The sequence below is a fragment of the Cimex lectularius genome, unplaced genomic scaffold (assembly GCF_000648675.2).
Source record: "Cimex lectularius strain Harlan isolate CLEC.00 unplaced genomic scaffold, Clec_2.1 scaffold21, whole genome shotgun sequence".
NCBI classification, from domain to species: Eukaryota; Metazoa; Arthropoda; class Insecta; order Hemiptera; family Cimicidae; genus Cimex; species Cimex lectularius.
This window is the reverse complement of record NW_019392671.1, coordinates 2,551,708-2,572,545: the sequence shown is the minus strand read 5'-3', so window position 1 is coordinate 2,572,545 and position 20,838 is coordinate 2,551,708. Positions and strand designations below refer to the sequence as shown.

The window sequence follows — 20,838 nt, the reverse complement described above, 5'->3', positions numbered from 1 at the left end:
CAATGTATCTAAGATTGCAAAAAAAAAATCCTACAGCATTAGCATTTAGCTACCCACCAATGTGAACACGAACACAACTTGGATTTCAACAATCCAAAATTATTAAACCCAGAACAAAACAAATATAAATGTAACTTTAAAAAATGGTTTACATCAACCGAGATAAACACATCATCAATTATAGAAGAGACACATGTAAACTCAGCCGCAGTTACTGTAATATCAGTAATCAAATTCAATATAAGTAACATACATATAACTCAATTATTACACTCGATACATCAAACCTACATAGTCTAAACCCCGAAAATTTATCTCTTCTTTCCCTAAGCTAAGGGCAGTTCAGATCCTCAGTACTGTTCAGAGGCTGGCGTGTCTGAGCATCTCTGGTGTAAAGAGAACTATCCCCACTGCTGACCTGGAAGTCCTACTGAATCGACCGCCACCACACATCTTTATCCAGGGACAGGCTCCGATAGCCTGTTCACATAAGTGGCAACGGAAGTTTCAAGGGGAGCTTCAGTTAGACAGGCTGGGATGCCTGCTGAACCCATGACCCCTAAATTCAGTTTTGAGAAAAAATTTCTAATCAAAATATTTTGTAGAGCAGTTCCCCCCAGATCCCAGTTAATGCCGATTGTTGGTTTACAGATGGCTTCAAAATCGAATATGCGTCAGGAGCTGGCATTTACAGAAATAAACCAAGAACTAGAATTCATATAAGCCTTATCATAATATGCCACCTTCTTTCAAGGCTGGGGATCGTCAATAGAAGAGTAGCCATCCACTCCATCAGCCAGGCAGCACTGAAGACAATTACTGCATTCATGGTAAAGTCCAGTTTGGAGCTGCATTAGTCAGACTTTGGGGAAAATAACAAAATTACCCTTGTCGAGTGCCAGGGCACAGGGACAACGAAGAGGCCGATAAATTGGCCAAGGAAAGTTCAATGAGGACACCAGTTGCTTACTAAACTGCCAAAAATGCGGATCCATTAGACAATGGATTCATAATACGTCCCTCGATCAACAAGAATGTATGATGGCTAGTCAGATGTGGATTGACTATATAATCTTGGAAACACTCTTTACAACATCCTATAAAGTCTCAATGGGTTATAAAGGAGAGGAAGAACTGAGGACAACATCAGATACAATGATATGGTATACAGATGGCTGGAACCAGATTGGGTGTTTTTTGTACAAGCCCATAGAGTAATCAAACTCATTAGGGAAGTACACTTCAGTCTTTCAAGCAGAAATATATGCCATCAACGCCTGTGCCCTGGAAAAAGCCCATGGGCACTCTCAACATGACACACAAGAATGGCAAAATTACGCAGAAAACAAAACACTTTGAGCCCTGAAGATGATCTCAATAAAGATCGAAACATTGGCACGATAAAGAAAATGTTTTTCTAAGACCACATCTCACAATCTCCGAATAGTATATATTACAGTAAATTTTTTAAAAATTGCATGTAACGCTTTTGAAATAGTTTGTAATGTATAGTGGGGTCGGTTTGTAATTCTTCACTGAAGATGGCACAATGCCTAAACATGTTTAAGTTCTACCAACCCATGAGTAAAGGTGGACGTGATAAGTAAACCATGTTTCTACCCCTGAAATTGACCAGCGTGGTCTTGATTTTATGTAGTAATGGGCGATCTTAAATGAACAAAAAGAAAATTGTTAATTGTTATAAAAAAATAAATAATTTATTTTATAAAATATATATAAAAGTTTGTAAACATTTAGATAATTAGAACAATTATAGGATTAGAGGTTCTTTTGAGGGAGTTTCATCGTTTTTGACAACGTTCCAAAATGTGTTTTTTCATTGTCGGCTCTGTCATGCATGTGTAATCGCAATGAGCACATCGCAATGGCTCTCGCTCCATGTGTTTCGCCATGTGCTTCTTGAGGTAAGATGGGTAGAAAAACCTCAGCTCACAGAAATCACATGACAGTGGCTTCTCGCCCGTGTGCGTACGCATGTGCTGGCTGAGACGCGATTGTCTCGAGCACCTGTAACCACACACGTCGCACGTGAATGGTTTCTCCCCAGTGTGAGTGAGCGTGTGCAGCTTTAGGTCATACTGCTGCGAGAAGCCGTGACCACAGAAAGTACACGAAAACGGCTTCTCCTCCGACTGCATCCTTATGTGCCTTTTTAGGTTCGAAAGCTGCGAGCATTTGTAACCGCAGTCTGCGCACGTAAACGGCTTCTCCCCCGTGTGCAATGACATGTGCCGTTTCAAATGGTATGACCTTGAACATCTGTAATCGCAGAAACTGCATGAAAATGGCTTCTCGCCCGTGTGCACCTGCATATGCCTCTTTAAGTCCTTCTGCTGTGAACACTTGTAATCACAGAGGTTGCAAGAATACGGCTTTTCTTTCGAATGCGTCAAAAGGTGTTGTTTCAAATGGTGCCCCCTGGCGAACCTGCAGTCACAGAGGCTACACTCGAACGGCTTTTCACCTGTGTGTATGCGCGTGTGTTTCTTGAGATCAAACATATCGCAGCATCTGTAATCGCACGCGGAGCACGAGAAGGGCTTCTCGCCCGTGTGCAAGAGCATGTGCCGCTTTAGGTGGTGTTTGAGGGAACATCTGTAATCGCAGAGACTGCACGAGAACCTCTTCTTGTCCTTGTGTTTCTCGTCGTGAATGTCGAGGTCCGATCGTTCCGAGCATCTGTAATCGCAAAGACTACACGACAGCGAGAAGTTATCCTCACCGCCGAGACGGTTCACGGCTTCGTTCGAACAATGCAGCCTTACGTGGGCCTTGAGCGACGAGCTGGAATCGAATTTGAAGTCACACTCGACGCATAGATACATGTTGCTGTCCTGCGTTACGCCCTCAGCTGACGTGCTGCAGGACACCTGCTGATCCATGCCTTTGTATATCTGAAAAATGGACTTTTTTAAATTTTTTTCCATCTACCTGTTACTAACTCTTTAATAATAATAATACCAGACTGACCTTACATGGAAAAACAATTAGTCTCACATATAAGAAAAATATATAAAAAATGTGAAGGTTATCAAATGGTTCACAGACAGGCTGGCAAGACAAATTAATAATTATGTCCTTTGTATAATGATCACACGTTCACGTACTCAAAAAAATGTATACACAATTTTAGTTATTATTATTGTTATTATCAATTTTTAATGCGTTTTAATGCCTAAGGTCATGTTATAACATTTAAACCTTCTATCTTAAGTAAGTTTTTTAATTATTATTCTAGTTTATTGGAAATTATGTAAAAAGTTTATTAGAGATTTCTCATTTTTAGACTTTCGAATGCTTGATCAATTTTTTCCGTCCATTCCCTAACACTTCTTTTATAGTCGAGGGGATTTTGGGGGCCCACTCAGACAAAAGGGAGGGGGCGCAATTATGTTTAATACATATTACATCTAATTGATCATTACAAAGGCATATCGGTGGTACAGATTTTTACATGAGGTGCCTGTGGGTCATTTTTGTCTGCCCTATCCGTAATCGGCATAGTACGAACTCATTACGCCAGGAAATTTGGAAGGATGTTTCCCAAAGTCTAACAATCTCTTTTATTAATCCATTTATGTTTAGTAGGCTAACTGACCATATTAATTATTTCAATTAATTGCTCTGTGTCTGAGGGGATCGAAGGCACAATAACTCAAGTGGTTAGAGCAGCAACGTATTGAGCCGTAGGTCGTGGGTTCGAATCCCGCCTTGGCACTCACTTTTTCATCTCAACCAAATACCTTAGATAAAAAGAATAATTCACCGTGATTAAAAGTATAAAATGTATAATTGTCGAAAGTTCCTGTAAATAAATAAATACATTTGTTTGTGTAAATAATCAGGTTACAGAAACATAGCTGCCAACTTCATGTCAAGCTATGTTTCTCTTACCTAATACCTGATCATCACACAAACGTATCAACACACAATCCATCTCTTAACAATATCTTACCGGGACATCATGCTTTTCTTTTAGAGAATTTATCATAATTATGGTCTAGAAGTATTCCACAAATTTAAATCATTAGCATCAAATAAAAACATGTTCTTACGACAATTGTGCTCGTATCTTTAGAGAACAGATAGTTAGAAACTAACTTTAAGTAGGAACTATCTTTTTATAAGCATTGAACAACATAATCCAACAGTTATCATTAAATAGAGAGACAGATAGAAATACTTTATTTTACAACTTTGGGCACATGACGAAACATATTTATAAAAGTACATACAACATGGAATTAAATCCGTCTGTCGTCGGGGATCGTTGTAAATTGTCACACATAGTTGGAAATTGAAAATTAAACATAAAACTGGATATGCTTGCATTAATTGTAGAATATCAATAAATTCGCAGAAAAGTAATGGGTTTTTCGTCCAGATCATTAACTTTTTGTGATTGTGTATTTAATGAAGGAAAGGTGTATACGAAATTAAAAATTAAATTCCTGAACTAAATGGTAACTATACTTCCAGGCGTAGCGAGCATACCTTATGAGACCCTGGGGATCTTTACAATTAACAGCACAATGATTTGGGCTCTTGAAAGAGTGAATGACCTGAGGCATAATAAAATAAAATGGAAAATTTATTAATTTATTCAGTTAATTTTCTTATTCAATTTATCAACATTAATCATTTTTATTATGCTGTCTCATAAAGACTATTTCTTGAAAATAAGCGGGCAGTCGGTTGGAGACTGGTGCCGCCGGGCGTCGCGACAGTCCACCCTCGCCAGTCGGCAGCTCCCACCCCGTCCGGGACACCCGTCAACATGGACGGCCAGTCCTCATCCACCGTGTGAACCGTGAACAGGTCCGCGAGTATTGTGCCCGAACGGTTCTTTTTTTGACGTCTCCTCGCCTTGACAGTAACAGACCTTCTCAATCCTAGAACGGACGGACAGCGGTGGAAAAAGTGTCCGGACCACATGGTGACCTAGGTGAAAAAAAAAAAAAAAACAAACAAACCCGACTAAGTAAAACCACCGCTGTAATGTCGGATGAGGAGCGGCGGGACTCGCGGGTGACCGGGTCGAGCTGCCTCGCCCTCAAGTCTGCCGTCGCCACCCTCAACAGGCTCGACGACTTTTTCTGCGAGAAGATCGGTACGGGTTTCTTCTCAGAAGTATTCAAGGTAAGAAAAGTTTAATTTTGATTAAACATAAAAAGAACATTAAAAAAAAAAAAAAACATAAAAACACATCGGCCACTCAGGCGGCTTTTCCGCCCTGGGGCAACCTCCACCAACCAATAGTATCAAAATCTTAACTCTTAAAATTTATAAATTAAAAAAGAAACCTAAAAATTAACTTTTTTCACACCCCATCTTTATCATACTTTATTATTGTTTTCCGCCTTTCATTTTCAACCCGCTGGATTTGTTTTTTTGCAACCCTTTTCAGTGGGTTTTCAAGGTTGGTGGCCAAAAATAATGGGCCGATTTAGAGACGCGACCCCTCCCTCTTCACCACCGCCTCAATGTACTGTAGAAAACAAAAACAACTCTGTTTCCCGTCGAAAAGCCTCGAAACCTGGGGCGAATTTAATCGAATTTGAAAATTTACTTTTATTTAAACAACAGTTCTCGACGGAAAAAAGAAACTCGACAGTGGTTAAAAATTTCGACAATTTTTGACATCTGTAACCCGTAAGGAATCTGCAACCTCCCCGTTATAAACAGAAGTAATGAACGAATATGAACGATGAACAAAAGCGGGTTTAATAGACTATTTCAAACCTAGAAGCGTTAAAAAATCTTTATTCCTGTAAAGCAGTCAACGTTTATTAGGAAATAAAAAAAAAAAATTCAAACAAAGAAAAACAGTTTTTATTGAAGTCCCATAGAAGATAAAATTTTAATAATTTTTGACATCTGCAACCCGTAAGGAATCTACAACCGACCAAAAAGAAATAGAACCGAATTACACGAATAATTGAAAATTCCAATCAGATATTAATAAATAAATAAATAAATAAACGTTTTTATGTGTACAACCGTCGGTTTACAAGAGTTTTTACAATAATAATTGTATTTGTCTTTGTGATATGCAAAACAGAAGTAATACACATTAGAAATATGTAATATATGTACGGTTTTGAAACGTCGATCAAAACGAAATGATTAACACTTGTAAATTACGTAAAGAGCAATAAAAATGGCGAGAAAAACGGTCTGTGTGTGATAATCGACAGGATTTGAGCCTAACTTGAACCGAGTCTGTAACCTTCCCGTTTCAAAAGTATGTAAACAAAAATAATTTTAACATAGAATCTATACATATATTAATGTTTTAAAACGCCAGGCCGTTTGAAATGATTATAAAGACATGTAAATTACTTATAGAGCAATGAAAAAAGGCAAGAAAAACGGTCTGGGACGATAATTATTACAGGATTTGAACATAACCTCACCCGAGTTGTAACCTTACCGTTTCAAATGTATGTAAACAAAAACAATTTTAACATAAAATCTATACGTATATTAATGTTGGAACATTCCAGGCTTTTTGAAACGATTATAAAGATTTGTAAATTACTTAAAGAGCAATGAGAAAAGGAGAGAAAAACGGTCTGGGATGATGATTACTACAAGATTTGAACGTAACCTGACCCGAGTTTGTAACCTTACTGCTTCAAGCGTATGTAAACACGCTTTAATTTTAAACGCTTAAATTTTATCATAATATCTATACGAATATTAATGTTTTAAAATGCCAGGCTGTTTGAAACGATTATAATGACTTGTTAATTATTTAAAGAGCAATGAAAAAAGACGAGAAAAACGGTCTGGGGGTGATAATGTAGATAGGATTAGAACGTAACCTGAACCGAGTCTGTAACCTTCCCGTTTCAAATGTATGTAAACAAAAATGATTTTAACATAAAATCTATACGTATGTTAATGTTTTAAAACGCCAGGCCGTTCAAATGATCATGAAAAAAAGGGTTGAAAGAGCCGATAGATTAATAAATAAGTGTACATAAATAAATATAAATATATATAAATTAAACATCACAGTAAATTTTATCACAGTGTTAATAAAATTGAACGGTAAACACATTATATGGATTATGTTAGGGGTAGAATAGTTTCTATGCTTTTACGTCTCTATAGTTTCTTCGTGTCATAATTGCCTATAGATCTGCATAGGGAGTTTGTGTGTGAGTGTTATTTTTCACTGTCTCGTGTATCCAAGAGATTTCAGCTTGGCTATGCAGCTGTTCTACCCTGGTCTTTATGGGAGATGAGGTCACCAGCACTCTGTTCGGATTGTTGGTATTTTTCACAAAATTCGATTTACATATTAATCTATGCCACTCTACCAACTCATCCTCTTTCTTTCCTGTCTCCCAGGATGAACAAAACTGACCATTTTGCCTACATCAACTCAGCCACGCCTCCTTAATTGTTCCCACGGGCCCCACATACAGTTCATCTTTTACTTCTATTTATCCCCTATTGATATACTTGAGGCAATGGCCAAATTCCATTCCAAGGCCATTGGAGCCGAAGGCCTCCCTAACAAATTCCTTAAACTCGGCCTCCCTGTCATTCTTCCTGTCCTGCTTCATATTTTACAACTACTCTTTACAGAAAGCCCTTGTCCATCCCATCAACAAACAAAACCTCCTATCCTTCTTCCCTAAGGACTATCGTCCCATATCCTTCTTATCCATTCTCTCCAAAACCCTCGAAAGTTTGGTCCAAGCCCAAGTCTCCAGGTACCTAGAACATTAGCATCTTTTCACTCCCCTACAATCGGGCATCTGCCAAGATCACCCCTTGAGAGTTTAGTCCAAGCCCAGGTCTCCGGGTACCTAGAACATTAGCGTCTTTCCAATCCCCTACAATAGGCCATCTGCCAAGGTAACTCCACGCAGTCCGCCCTCACCAAAATCACTAGTGATCTCCACACCATGATTGACCACCGGAGAGTTACGATCCTAATTCTCCTTGACTGTTCCAAAGCCTTCGCCACACATCACTCCTATCCAAATTAGAAACCTATTTTCGTTGGTTCCACTCCTATCTCACCAATAGCCTTCAAGCCGTCACTATTCCTGACGCATAGTATGTACATCCTCCTTCGTTTGGCGTTCCCCAATGCTCTAGCATCTTTGCCACCTTTTTAGTGTACACATTAACGACCTCTCCGACTCCATACAGAACTGTAGTTACCACCTTTATGCAGAGCACTACCAAGTTTACCTATCCTTCCATACCTCAGACGAGAGTTTTTGCAAATAGGACAGGAAAAACCACAAGGAAGATCCTACTAAGGAGCCGCTGGCAAGGCTATGGAGGTTGATTAACAACCTGATGCTGGCCAGTGAATTATAAAAACCAGGGGAGCACAATAGATCTACTCAGGTCGTGGTGCAGAAGGCCTTATTTATCCCTATCCCCTATTCTTATGTTCATCCCATTTTGCTTAATAGTTTTACTATTAAGTTAATCTCAGTTTTCTAAGCAGAAAATACTTGCAGGAAAGGTTTTTTCTCTCCTACACGCAACCCCTTTCCCGCCTGGGTTGCGTAACGCCGCGGGACGAAAACTGCTCTGCTGTATGTGGGAACCGTGAAATAAAGGGAAAAACCGCGGCAGTTTCCCTTTTCACGGAATAATAAACAATGTATATTACGTTTATTATTATTTGTTTAATTATTGGTGGGGGATGATCCGGGTTGCATCTTTGGGACCGTTCGACCTCGGGTGCGATGGATTTTCCTCTTTTCTCAGCATTCATCGATCCGCCTTTTTTCCCCTCATAATTATGTTTTTCCATAACTTAACATAAACGGTTGAAAACTTGCTACTGCGGGATTTTTTTTTGTGACTTAATTGGGGGTTGATGCAGAATACAATTATTTCCTCCACAGCTAAACAGGTCTGTCATTGAACCCTTATAGCTTATAGCCATTACTTTGGAAAATGCGCCATCGATGTATAGGGTTTCTCAGGCCGAGATCAACTTAAAAATTTCAGGTACGACCCTACATCCTGCCATTTTAAACGATTTTTTACGCTGACAACAATGGTGCGATCGGTCAAAAAATGAGAAAGTTGTGGCAAAAAGAAACCGATAGAGTAATTCTTACGAGGAGCTGAATATTTTACTATATATTGGCGAACAAAGTCAAATAGATAGAGGCTGGCGTATCACAAGGGAGTATCCTTGGTCGTACCCTTTTATTATTTATACTGCTGACCTACCAATTCATCCTGACAATATTATCACTACCTACGCGGACGACACCGCAATCCTATCCTCTAATTCGAATCCTATCCAACCTCCGACATGTCCTGGCATGGGTCCCTAGGCACTCGGGGCATAGAGGCAAGGAAAAAGTTGACATGTTGGCCAAAGAGGGACATGAACCTTACTGTTGCTTAGCACCCTGCCTCAACAGAGGATGCATCATAAAATGGTGTCCAAAATCTGGTGGAACAATATCAGGTAGAGGCATGTGCAAAATTACTGGAGGCAACCAAAACTTAACCAGGATTCTGGTCAAACCCCTGACAGGGCACTGCTCTTAAGAAAGCCCGTGCATCGTATAAGAGTACAGACAGAAGAAACCGTGCAGATACTGCCAGGAAGAGGAGGAGGCAGCAGAACAAATTTTATGTTTCTGGTCAGGTCTATGTAGGTGCTTGCAAACCAATATGGACATACGGAGTGGAACTATGGGTACTGCAAATGAGAAACCCATATTTTTATTGAACAACTCTAGAGCCACTTTTTCTGAAAGGGAAAACTTTTTACATACCCCCTTCTCTCTCTCATTCACCCACTATTTCTTACATTCACGTTCTCTCTCCCTCACTCATTCACTCACCCGGGTACTCTTTCTCACATTCACGCTCTCCCACTCTCACTTATTCATCCACTCTTTCTCACATTCACGTTCTACTTTTTGTCACATTCACGCTCTCTCAATCTCACTCACTCTCCCACCCACCCACTCTCTCTTTCTCACATTGATGCTCTCTCTCCCTCGCTAAATGTGCGAAATTTTTAAATAAAACTTCATTCACATCTCCCCCTTCCAACCCCTAGAAAAAATTTTCATTTGTTTCTTTTTTTTTACTTCTTGAATTTTTTCCACTTTGAATTACTAGAATTTTCGGAGTACCGATTTTCTAATTAGGGAGATAGAGAGAGCGCTATAATTATTATGTACATAAAAGAAGAAAAATTCAAAATTTTAAATAAAAATATTCTTAAGAAATAATTCATTAGTTAAGTTGGTTAATTAAAGTTATTTTTATTGGGCAAGCATTCTACCTGCACTTTTCCAATATGGTTGAAAACAGGGTTGTTCCTACCGAAAAATTCTCGTCAAATTATTCATTCTAGTCATTTAAACAAATAAGATTTGAAATCCAAATCCCTTCGATGAATTAGGATATCGAATTAATAAAAAAAGGACAAAAAAAATTAAATATGCCCGCCGGTGTTTTCCCTCGAAATGGCATTTTCTTTTCCCCGGTGGTGTTGCGGCGTGGAGAGGGGGTTATTAAATAAGAAAGTTGCCTTTCACACGCAACTTATGAAATCATGGAATAACCGAAGAAAAGTGGGGGGGGGGGAAGACAATACAATAATATAAAACAGTATTACATCGTACTTGTTTATATTCCTTTTTAGATTAGTTTTTTTGTCAAATGAATTTTTCCTTACGACCATTTTCAAATGTGTAATCAATTTGATTCTCGGCGCCAAATGGAATGGCCATGGAGAGCTTTAGTGAAGGTATACTTCATTTTAAACTTATTAAATTCACTAGTTTTGTGGTCCGCTTGACCAATTAATATCTTACAATTAATTAAGGTTTTCAGTTGAGATAAAAAAGTCAATGGCACGAGTGGGATTCGAACCCACGATCTTCGGCTTGATACACCGCTGCTGTACCACTTGAGCTATCGTGACCTCGATCCACTGACACCAACTTCCCACCAACTGTTTTATCACAACTGAAAAGCTTAATTAATTGTAAGATATTAATTGGTCAAGCGGACCCCGAAACTAGTGATTTTTTTTCAGTTTTTAAATTAACAACCATCATTCAAGTAGGGTTGTGAAATACTAGATTATTCCCCCCAAACCCTTTACGCACATAATCACTAATATTTGATTTGGGTAGATAGGGCCACCATTTACACTAATAAATACAATCACAGTCTTCGGCAAAGTTGGGTCTTTGTCGGTCTTCGAAATGATTGGAAATCATGTGTGAAAAACTTAATTTTGTCAAATTTGTAGACGTATTTAAGATTGTTGTCAATGCTGACCTTAAAATAGGCCGAAAGCTTGGCAGTAACAACTGAATTTGCTTTTTCATCAATACCATCGTCCAGAGTAAACGAATAAATACATTCACTCTCAATATATACAAAAAAAGAAGCACGATACTAAGTACTAAATAAAATAAAAACAGCCCGATTTATTTCAAAAATCTGAACAGGGGATCCAAATATTGCTCAGGCACCTAATATCGGATGGTACCCATTCCATTAGTATTACAATATAACAAAGAAGAAATAACAAAGAAAGATAATATTAACATTTATTATCCTAATTCTTGTAAAAAAAGTGTGTGTGTGTTTTACTTAGTTACTAATAAAAATCAGTATTACCAACTGCCCGAGATTTTTTTTATGATGTGAGGAAAATATAAATTAAGATTTATGTAATTAAAACTATATGATGACAAAATTTAATAGGTAATAAAAGTTAATTTAATTTTGTTAATTCTACAGAACAAAAAATACATAACTATCCGAGTATGTTGCCATTGAAAAATATGATTCCATTTCAACTAGCTTTGACAAAGTGTGAACTTCAGTGTTACCAACCGCCAGAAACTTTTTTTTTTATGATGTGAGCAAAATATAAGTTAAGATTATTTAACGACAAAATCAATAGGTAATAAAACTTTATTTAATTTTTTTAATTGTAAGGAAAAAATACATGACTATCCTGACAAGGTTTCCATTGAAAAATACGGTTCCTTTTCAAATAGGTGTGACAGTGTGAAATTCAGTGTTACCAACCGCCCGAATTCCCTGTTTTTTAAATAATCATCCAACTTATTATAAATTAATTATTATGTAATTAACACTATTTAGAAACAAATTTCATATGTGAAATTTAATTTTACCCTAGTAAAATAATAATAGAAACGAACAGTATTTATCCTTAAATGTCCTAGTGATATTTTTCTGCCCTTAAAATAGCACGTTTTTAATAAATTAAAAGAAAAAGTATAATAAAGTTTGTATACCTCTTGTTTCTTTAAATAAATAACACCAAATAATTTATTTCCTTTATTATTTATTTATAGTTGTATTTTTATTGGCAAAAGACTACCAACTTATCAAGGCAGGTTTTGCTATACTCTTGACAAACTTCCATCCAGTGTGAACGTTCATCATTATACCTTTTCTATTGTAATTTATTAATTTATTTATATAAATAAATAAAAATTAATTTACTGAAGTTTTGATATGTTTACTTATCGTGTGAGGCAATTTGCAATTGCGCGGCGAGGTCGACAAAAACACAAATCTTCTACGAGTTAAGAAGGCAAAATTCCAAGAGGGTGAAAAATGTGTAGTATTTTTATAGTTTTTTTAGTTCGATTTTAAATTAAAAAGAAACACTGAAATGAACCCGTCCGGATTCAATTGTTCGGCCAGATAAGTCAAATTTGGCATGTTTACTCGGATAAAACCTAACAAGTCGTTTCCAAGCCGTTTTTTTTTTTAATATTCCGATATAAATGATGATTTAGATCGTAGACCTACTCCACAATGGGCCAGTTTTGAACGATTTGTGACTAATGTGTCGAAATTAATCATAGTTTCCATTTGGACTTGTCTTTTTTTTTAAATTTATAAACACACACACACGGGCAAGTATTACACATAAGCTGTTATCATCTTACTAAGAGCGTTACATCCTTGAGGCTTTTGTGCACTAGTCGAACTTATATTTAAACAAATTGAATTAATTTTATTAAATTTTTTCTTTTTCTCGAAAACTAAGTGATTTACGAGCTCAATTCATATTCAAATCGACCCAGGAGGAAGTTTTATATTGAAAAAGGCGATAGAATTTTTTTTTCGATTTTCTCACTCGATTTTTTGCCTTTTTCTCTAAAACACGTGGTTTACTAGCTTAATTCGTATTCAAATCGACCTCCATCGAAAAAGGCAATAATTTTGTTGTTGATTTTTGCCTTTTTTTTCGATAACTACGTGGTTTACGTATTGACGTGCGATACTGAAGAAAATTCCGTACAAGTACTCGATACCGGTATCAAAAGAAGTGTTCGATCCTATTCAAGTATCGAAAGAAAATATTCGATACTGGTGATTATCAAATTAAAAACTTAGCAATTAGTATTTGAACATTTGGAGTGTATTTGGCTGTAAAATATTTAAAAAAATTAGGAAACTGTGTACTTATTTATTTATGTAATTAGTAAAATTTAAAAAAAACATGTACCTCCATACAAATTAATATTTTCATTTTGGGGCTTGGGAAATACCACAGTATTCATCCCCTACACCATGAAGAAACAAAAGTTCATTAACGTTATATTGGGGACAACCTGTTTCTTTTATAACATAAAATTTGTCCAGTTTTTGAGAAGAGTAGCTCACTGGGCACAAAGGTCGTCGGCATCATTAAAACAACCCTCCTTGTCTGTAAAGACCAGGGAAAATATTTTTCATGTCCTCTCGTTCTTTTAGCGGATCATTTTTTATAGAAGCTGTGGGCTGTTGATGTATAATGACCATCCTTCGACCTTGACCCCTTTTTTCGGTTCTGTCTATGTACATTTCCCTTTTGCTTGTGGGTCTGGCAGAAGTCGTAGGTTGCTGTTGATCTGAGGATGATGATGTGCTGTGCGTCTCTCCCGCTTTTGCCATATTCTTCTTGATACTCATAGCATTTGTCCAAGCTGCTGATTTGGTAAAACGAATATTCTTGAACCTCGGGTCCAAAATGGTTGAAATTGTTATTTTCCTCCAAATTTGAAAATCTTGCCCATGTATACGATAGACGCACTTCTTTTATTTTCGTACAGTACTGTCGGGTAAATAAAAGCTTGCAGCTCAGTAATTCCAATGTAACATTGTAATTAATTTTGAGAGCGTGCATTCTCTTCAGAAGCTTGTTTTGTGACAGATTAATGACATAGGCTAAATAAGATAAATAATTGTTTTCTATTTTTTGCCTTTTTCACGAAAACACATAGTTTACGAGCTTAATTCTTATTCCAATCGATCCATCGGATCGTTTTACATCGAAAAAGGCAATAAATTTTTTCGATTTTTTGCCTTTTTCTCGGGAAACTACGTGGTTTTCAAGCTTAATTCTTATTGAAATTAACCCAACAGATCGTTTTACATCGAAAAAGGCAATAAAAATGTTTTTGGAAACTACTTTGTTACGAGCTTAATTCGTATTCAGATCGATCCAACAGATCGTTTTATATTTAAAAAGGCAATAATTTTTTCGATTTTTTGTCTTTTTCTCGAAAACTACGTGGTTTATGAGCTTTAATTCTTATTCCAATCGACCCATCAGATGGTTTTACATCAAAAAAGGCAATACATTTTTTCGATTTTTTGCCTTTTTCTCGGGCAACTACGTGGTTTACAAGCTTCATTCTTATTTAAATAGACCAAACAGATCGTTTTACATCGAAAAAGGCAATAATTATTTTTGGAAACTACTTGGTTTACGAGCTTAATTCGTATTTAGATCGACCAAGAAGGATCGAAAACTAATTAAACTTAGCGAGGGCTGACGGACCTTATTCGTTTCGATCCTGTTCCGTAACTCAACCGTTTTGAGTCTTACATCAAGTAAAGTATAAAAAGTAAAGTATAAAGAATAAAAATATGGTACAAAATCCTTTAAAAATTAGCTTTTTTTATATTCACTGGTCAAATAGTAAATCGACGTCGGCATCGAATAAACGGCTTTAAATCAAAGGGATTTTCTTTTCCTCACATTTGAAACCTTTATTTATCGCCAGTATTAAATCAGATCCTTTGGAATCGGGTCGAAAATTGTTTTTTTTCCCCCGACAAGTGTCGACCGTCGGATTTTGTTCCGTACAAACGAATACCGTCCGTTTGATCCCCGGCGTTTTGTCGTGGCGTCAATTTTCGATTTCTCGCCCAATTTCGCGCTGAACACAACAGCGAGACGGGACGGACCGCGGGTTGATTAAAATTCCGTCCTGGCCCATTTCCCCACCACACACGGCGGTTTATACAGTGAAATGGGAAGGCAAATCTGTAAAAAAAGGATTGCCCAGGAAGGCTGAGTTACGCAATATACCTCGGGAACATATTCGAGTTATCGGGCTTTCTCCTCCTTCTTTTCCTCTCTCTTTCCCCGCCGTTGTTTCTTATCTGTTTTGTTTATTTTCTTGGGTAAAGATCGTCTTAAAGAGTTAGGAAAAGGGGGAAACCCGCGAAACGGCCGGAGGCAACTTTTCCCAGAGTCGCTTATGTGGAAACGAAAGCGATTCGGTCGTTCAAAGCGTAGGGGATTCGCCGATGGAGAGAAAATGTAAAAAGGAAAAACCGTGGAGGGAGAACGATATCGTAATGGAAAAAGCGAGGAAAAACGGACCCCGTGAGATTCGGATCTTCGAAGTACTCGAATGGACTGGACTCATTTCAATCTGTGATCATTTGAAAAAATAACGTTCTTTTCATGCGGTGGCTTAGAATGGGAATAAAACGAAGCGAGAACTGATGGACCGGATCCAGTTAGATTCTATTTGATCATAAACCATTTAGAATCAGATCTTTGATCCGGATGTTCTTGTGGAATTAAAAAAAATGTCATATTTGGAAGACCTTGGTAGGTTGTAAAAAATACCGGTGGAACAAGAGAGAACTGGATTCGTTTGTTCTTTTTTTTAATCTTTTCATCGCGAATCGGATCTTCGATGGAACTACATAACTGTGGGACGTATTTTTTGTATTAAATTTTGGGGTCCGTCTTTTCTAGCTGTTTTTACCTAAAAATGACTCGGAAGCCTTTTGACCCATGTAGAACGCGTACGAAAAGGAGCGAGGGCAGATCTATCGATCCTTTCGGTTCCTAACGTCATGAATCGGCTATTTGAACATAAAGTGTTTTATGTTCTTAATTTTTTGGTCCGCCCTATCTCGTTGTTTTAACTTGGTTTTAGATGAGAATGAAAACGAGGACCGACGAACTACACTGAGGCAAAAAAAGCCAATCTCCCATTCGTGTTCAATCTGTTCTTTGTAGGTTGGTTTTTCTGTAACGCTTCTTTCTATATTGGCTGTTTTTTTTTAAGTTCTACCATTTTTAAATTTCAAATTGGACGGATGATTTTTAAGTGATACAGACTGGGCTTGAATCGTAGCATTACTGGAAGCGTATGTGGCCAGGGTACTTAACATAACCAGAACCAACGTCCAAAGGGTCGATCTTCCATACCGTGATACTTGAGGTGACGTGCCGTCATCATGTCACATCTTATCTGATAGATTAATTGTTTCGAATCTACTACCTAATCGACATTCTACCTCTGTTGAGATCGACCAACGACCAACCAGTTACAAATGCCCGGTTTGCCCATTGAAAGGCCATTACCGAAGAAATCGCATCAATTGCTCTGTGCAAGATTATACTGAAATCTTGTTTTCGGATGAGTCGTGGTTTCGAGGCCTTATGAAGGACGAGAGGTTTGGAGAAGACGGCATTTTTGAACGATTTTACTCACAAAGGGAGGACCAGGTTGTGTTTGTCACGAATTTGGACCAAATTTTTTTTTTGTGATTCTACACTCGAAAATATCAGACACGTATCCGCCACTTCTTGTTGTGAATAGGCACTGGTTTCGCCAATTTTTTAAAAAGTTGAAATTTGCCCTTTTTTTCTTTTTTTTATCGCTGTTCTAATTGCTCAAATCAAATAATAATAGTGATAATAATAAAGATGCTTTAGTTAAGAATATTTACAAATTTACATAATAAAAAATTAAATAAACTATACAGGGTGTTCGGCTACTCGTGTTACAATCTTTGCCCGTTTCAAAAATGAACTAAAAAGTCCTAATTAACTATGGTCCGAATCTCAGCAGTTTCGGAGTTGTTCCACTTTTTCTGATTTTTTAAGATTTCACGACCTTGCTTTAAATAATAAACAATAACTCCAAAACTAAAAGTTTTGGGACAAATCCGTTGATACCGCTGAAAACTACGTTCAATTTCCACTAAGATGTGATAGTACATGACTAAAAACGTTTTGAATCTTAAAACTCTACAATTCTCTGGAATAATAATACAATAATTTTTTAATCAAAATTGCAGTCGTGTTGGTAAATACGTACAACACTTGCACTATTTCGGTTTCGAAACCAAAATAAAAACAAAAAGTTAAATAAATTCATTCGAAATTTCCGAAAGTTTTTGTAGCCGAACACCCTGTGTAAGTGAGAATATATTTTTTTTTCTTACAAAAAAAAATATCAGGCATAACTCATAAACGGTCGATCCTATCCAAATGTTCCCTTCAGTAAAACTGTCATAAAATAAGCTCTAGAATCGAACTGTGCAATAAAATTATGGAATTTTCGTTTAAAATAAAAAGCTAGTGTCATTATCCAGCTAGATGAGAATACAATGAATCTAATCACCACGCGATTCCTATCCAAAATTAACTCGGTGTTTGTATAAGACCATTTTTTCCTAGATTTAATTGTTTTCGGATTAAATGGGTGGTCTATAGAATTTGATACACCCTGTATATCACATCGACTTATTATTAGCAACTTATTAGTTTATATAGATTTGTTCTTAGTGAAACCGGGTTGTTCCTTGTTGATGATAATTCTGAGATTTGCGTTAATTTTATTATAAATTTTTTTTCTAACGTTTTAGGAATAATTGAGAATATAGGTGAAATATAGCTCTATCTATTGACCTAAGTACTGCGGAATTGAATCGTTTTTAATATTGAGGTGCCTTTATTCAGAACTCTTTCAAAATCTAATTGCCTCAATAAAAAAAAAGATAAATAAAATAAAACGTTTAAAAAAAATTGCAAAATTGAAATTATGTAAAAAATCATTCGAGTCCCCTAACAACCTGTACGTGTTTAAAATTCCAGAGCCCCGTTGCCTCATTGTTTGTTAATTAATTAACTCATTTTGCTGTTTGGCGGGGGGAGAAAGGAAACAATAAAACAAGTGCCTATCCACCCAACGATGAGCTTTAAGGTGAGAGTGAAAAAAAAAGTGGAGAAAGTATCCCATGTATAAAACGGCAATTACGCTCAGTAATATAACAATTATGAAATTTCGCATATCTTTACTGCTTAAAAATCGTCCTCGAAAGCGTTCCGAAACAATGAAATACTGAAAAATTTTGCAAATCGGTTAGGGAGAGAAAAAATGGGTCGGCGCCGCGGAAACGGCCGTTTACGTTGATAATGCGCATAAATGTCGTGATAAAAAGAGAGATAACGAATTACGGAATGCGTTTCGAGGGGGGAAGGTTTGTTGATTACCTGTTGACAGTTTGAACGAGGTGTGTTTCACGATTGCCTTCAAAATAAATAAAGAATATCGAGTTTATAATATCCGTTTAAAAAAAAGAAATAGATGACCTCTATAAGTCGTACAGTTGTTAGTTCGTTCAGTATACGTTCACTCGGTCACCCGGTGAATGAATAACGGAGCCGTTCAATCAGTAAATCAATCGGTGCGCCAGCATTTCACTGTCAGTCGCAGAATCGTTCGGTTTTTTTTTTATTCAACAGATAGTTCACTCATCAACGTTCTGACTGTCGCAAAGAACCACTTGGGGGAGGTGCAGAAGGCTCTGCTCCAAGAGCTGGGGTTTGAACCCCAAAAGGTACAAGATACCTGCGTCTTAAGATCGATGTTGACATATGGGTTGGTGTGTGGTGGACCTAGACATAGCAGGCCAAAGCAATCAGGCTATTAAGTGGCACCCAAAGCTACGCTTGTCTCAGTGTCACTGCAGCCATGAGCACAACGCCGACTGCGGGCCTGGAGGTGTTGTTAAACCTCTCACAACTTCATATTTTAATCCAAGGAGAAACCAGAGCAGTAGGCCACAGGCTTATAAATTGACAACCATGGATACCCTGCATTAATAGGCCATGTAAATAAACAATGGAAACTCAGGGAGGAGATACAGGCAGATGCCATGTTAGACATCGATGCCACTATAACTAAAGTACAATTATTACTAAGTAATAAAGTTCAATTTTACTAAAAATACAGTGTGGGAAGAATGGACCAATGGAAAACCGCTAAAGGCAAACTCCTGGTACAATGAGGATTCCAATACCGACAAAGCCTTCAGGATGAATCCAAAGATTCAACTGTCGGTAAACCTGGGCAAATATGCCACAGTTTTACAGTCTGAAATCATATAAGATTGAACACCACACCAGGGAAATAAAAAGGCTAGGAATAGATTCCCGGAAGACAGCCAGCTTCTCGGACAGTCAGGCCCTAGCCTCATGCGAGGTGAAGGTAAAAATTGTTTGGAACTGCAATGGAGTCTCTGGCAGAAGCCAGTGACACTAAAGACCTGACCTTAGCTAGGGTCCCTGGGGACTCGGGGCATAGAGGCAAGGAAAAGGTTAACATGTTGGCCAAAGAGGGTCATGGACTCTCTGGGTCCTGAACCCTACTGTGCCTTAGCATCCCGCCACCAAAGAGGATACATCTTAAAATGGAGTCCAAAAACTGGTGGAACAATACCACCGGAATGAGGCACAAGAAGCGATTCATAGAAGGGCCATCCGCAAAATTACGGGAGGCAACCGCAAACCAGGATTCTGGTTAAACTCCTGACAGGGCACTACCACTTAAGAAAGCACTTGCACCGGAAGGAGTAAAGACAGAAGAAACACAGCGCAAATTCTGCCAGGAAGAGGAGGAGACCGCAGAACACATTTTATGTTTTTGGAAGGGTCAGTGTAGGTGCAGGTTCTTCCAACTAGGACAGGAAAATTTACAAGCAAGCTCCTACTAAGGAATCTCTGGCAATGCTACGGAGGTTGATTAATAACCTGAAGCTGGTCAGTGAGTTAGAAAAAACAGAGGAGCCCTATAGATCTTGTCAGGTCGAGGTGCAGAAGGCCTTGTGGCCTCCTCTTTTATCCCTATCCCTACCTTACAGTCGCTCTTTTATCCCTTTCCCGTTTTAAATATACTAATGTATACTAATGATGTACTTATTTTTTCAATAAAGGTATTTTTCTCGCAGTATTCGAAGAGTAGGCAATTGCGCAACGTTTGCCTTTATTCAAAGGTCAAGTGACAATAATGAATTGCGCAATGCCGGTTTCGTTCCATGTTTTTAAATTTCGTGTACGGATAAAAAAAGAAAATGATATACGGATGGGAAAAGCCGCAGTCTATCATTGGGTCCGCTTGGCCGCACCGTTTCGAAACGTCGATCGATCCCGATCCGTCCTAATCGGATCAGGCCTGGATTTGAAGGCTTCTTCGGAAAAGACATGAAAAATTGAGACTCGACACTGTGAAAATTAAGACCTTTACTAATGTGTAAAATTCTGTTGTGTACAAATGTATCCAACTTTTTTTTCTATAATATTCTGTTCAAATCTGTTCAATTTTCATACACAATCTTATCCGAAGTAACCTCGTTTTAAAAAAAATTCTGTTGAAATTTTTGTCCTAATTCTGTAGAAATTTGTCAATTTTTGTCCAAAATGTGTTTAGAAATCGTGAGATGCGGTCT

The 20,838-nt window shown here is 37.6% G+C and overlaps 2 protein-coding genes across 3 annotated transcripts in view; one reads left to right on the top strand and one right to left on the bottom strand.

Annotated features, from left to right (window-relative positions):
- Window positions 1-1,735: 1,735 nt before the first annotated feature.
- LOC106670832 (gastrula zinc finger protein XlCGF8.2DB-like) lies at window positions 1,736-3,064 on the bottom strand. Its single transcript, XM_014401468.2, has 2 exons — window positions 2,992-3,064; window positions 1,736-2,915 (listed from the first exon to the last, which is right to left on the bottom strand). The coding sequence occupies exon 2, from the start codon at window positions 2,901-2,903 to the stop codon at window positions 1,803-1,805; it is 1,101 nt and encodes a 366-aa protein (XP_014256954.1). The 5' UTR covers window positions 2,904-2,915; window positions 2,992-3,064; the 3' UTR covers window positions 1,736-1,802.
- A 1,672-nt stretch (window positions 3,065-4,736) lies between these two features.
- Window positions 4,737-20,838, top strand: part of LOC106670831 (dual specificity testis-specific protein kinase 2) — a 32,992-nt gene continuing 16,890 nt past the window's right edge. The window contains exon 1 of one of the 2 annotated variants that reach the window (XM_014401466.2): window positions 4,737-5,160. In XM_014401466.2, the coding sequence (XP_014256952.1) occupies window positions 5,020-5,160 (141 nt within the window). In that variant the 5' untranslated portion in view covers window positions 4,737-5,019. The remainder of the gene's footprint in view (window positions 5,161-20,838) is intronic. The other variant, XM_014401465.2, reaches the window with a different exon arrangement.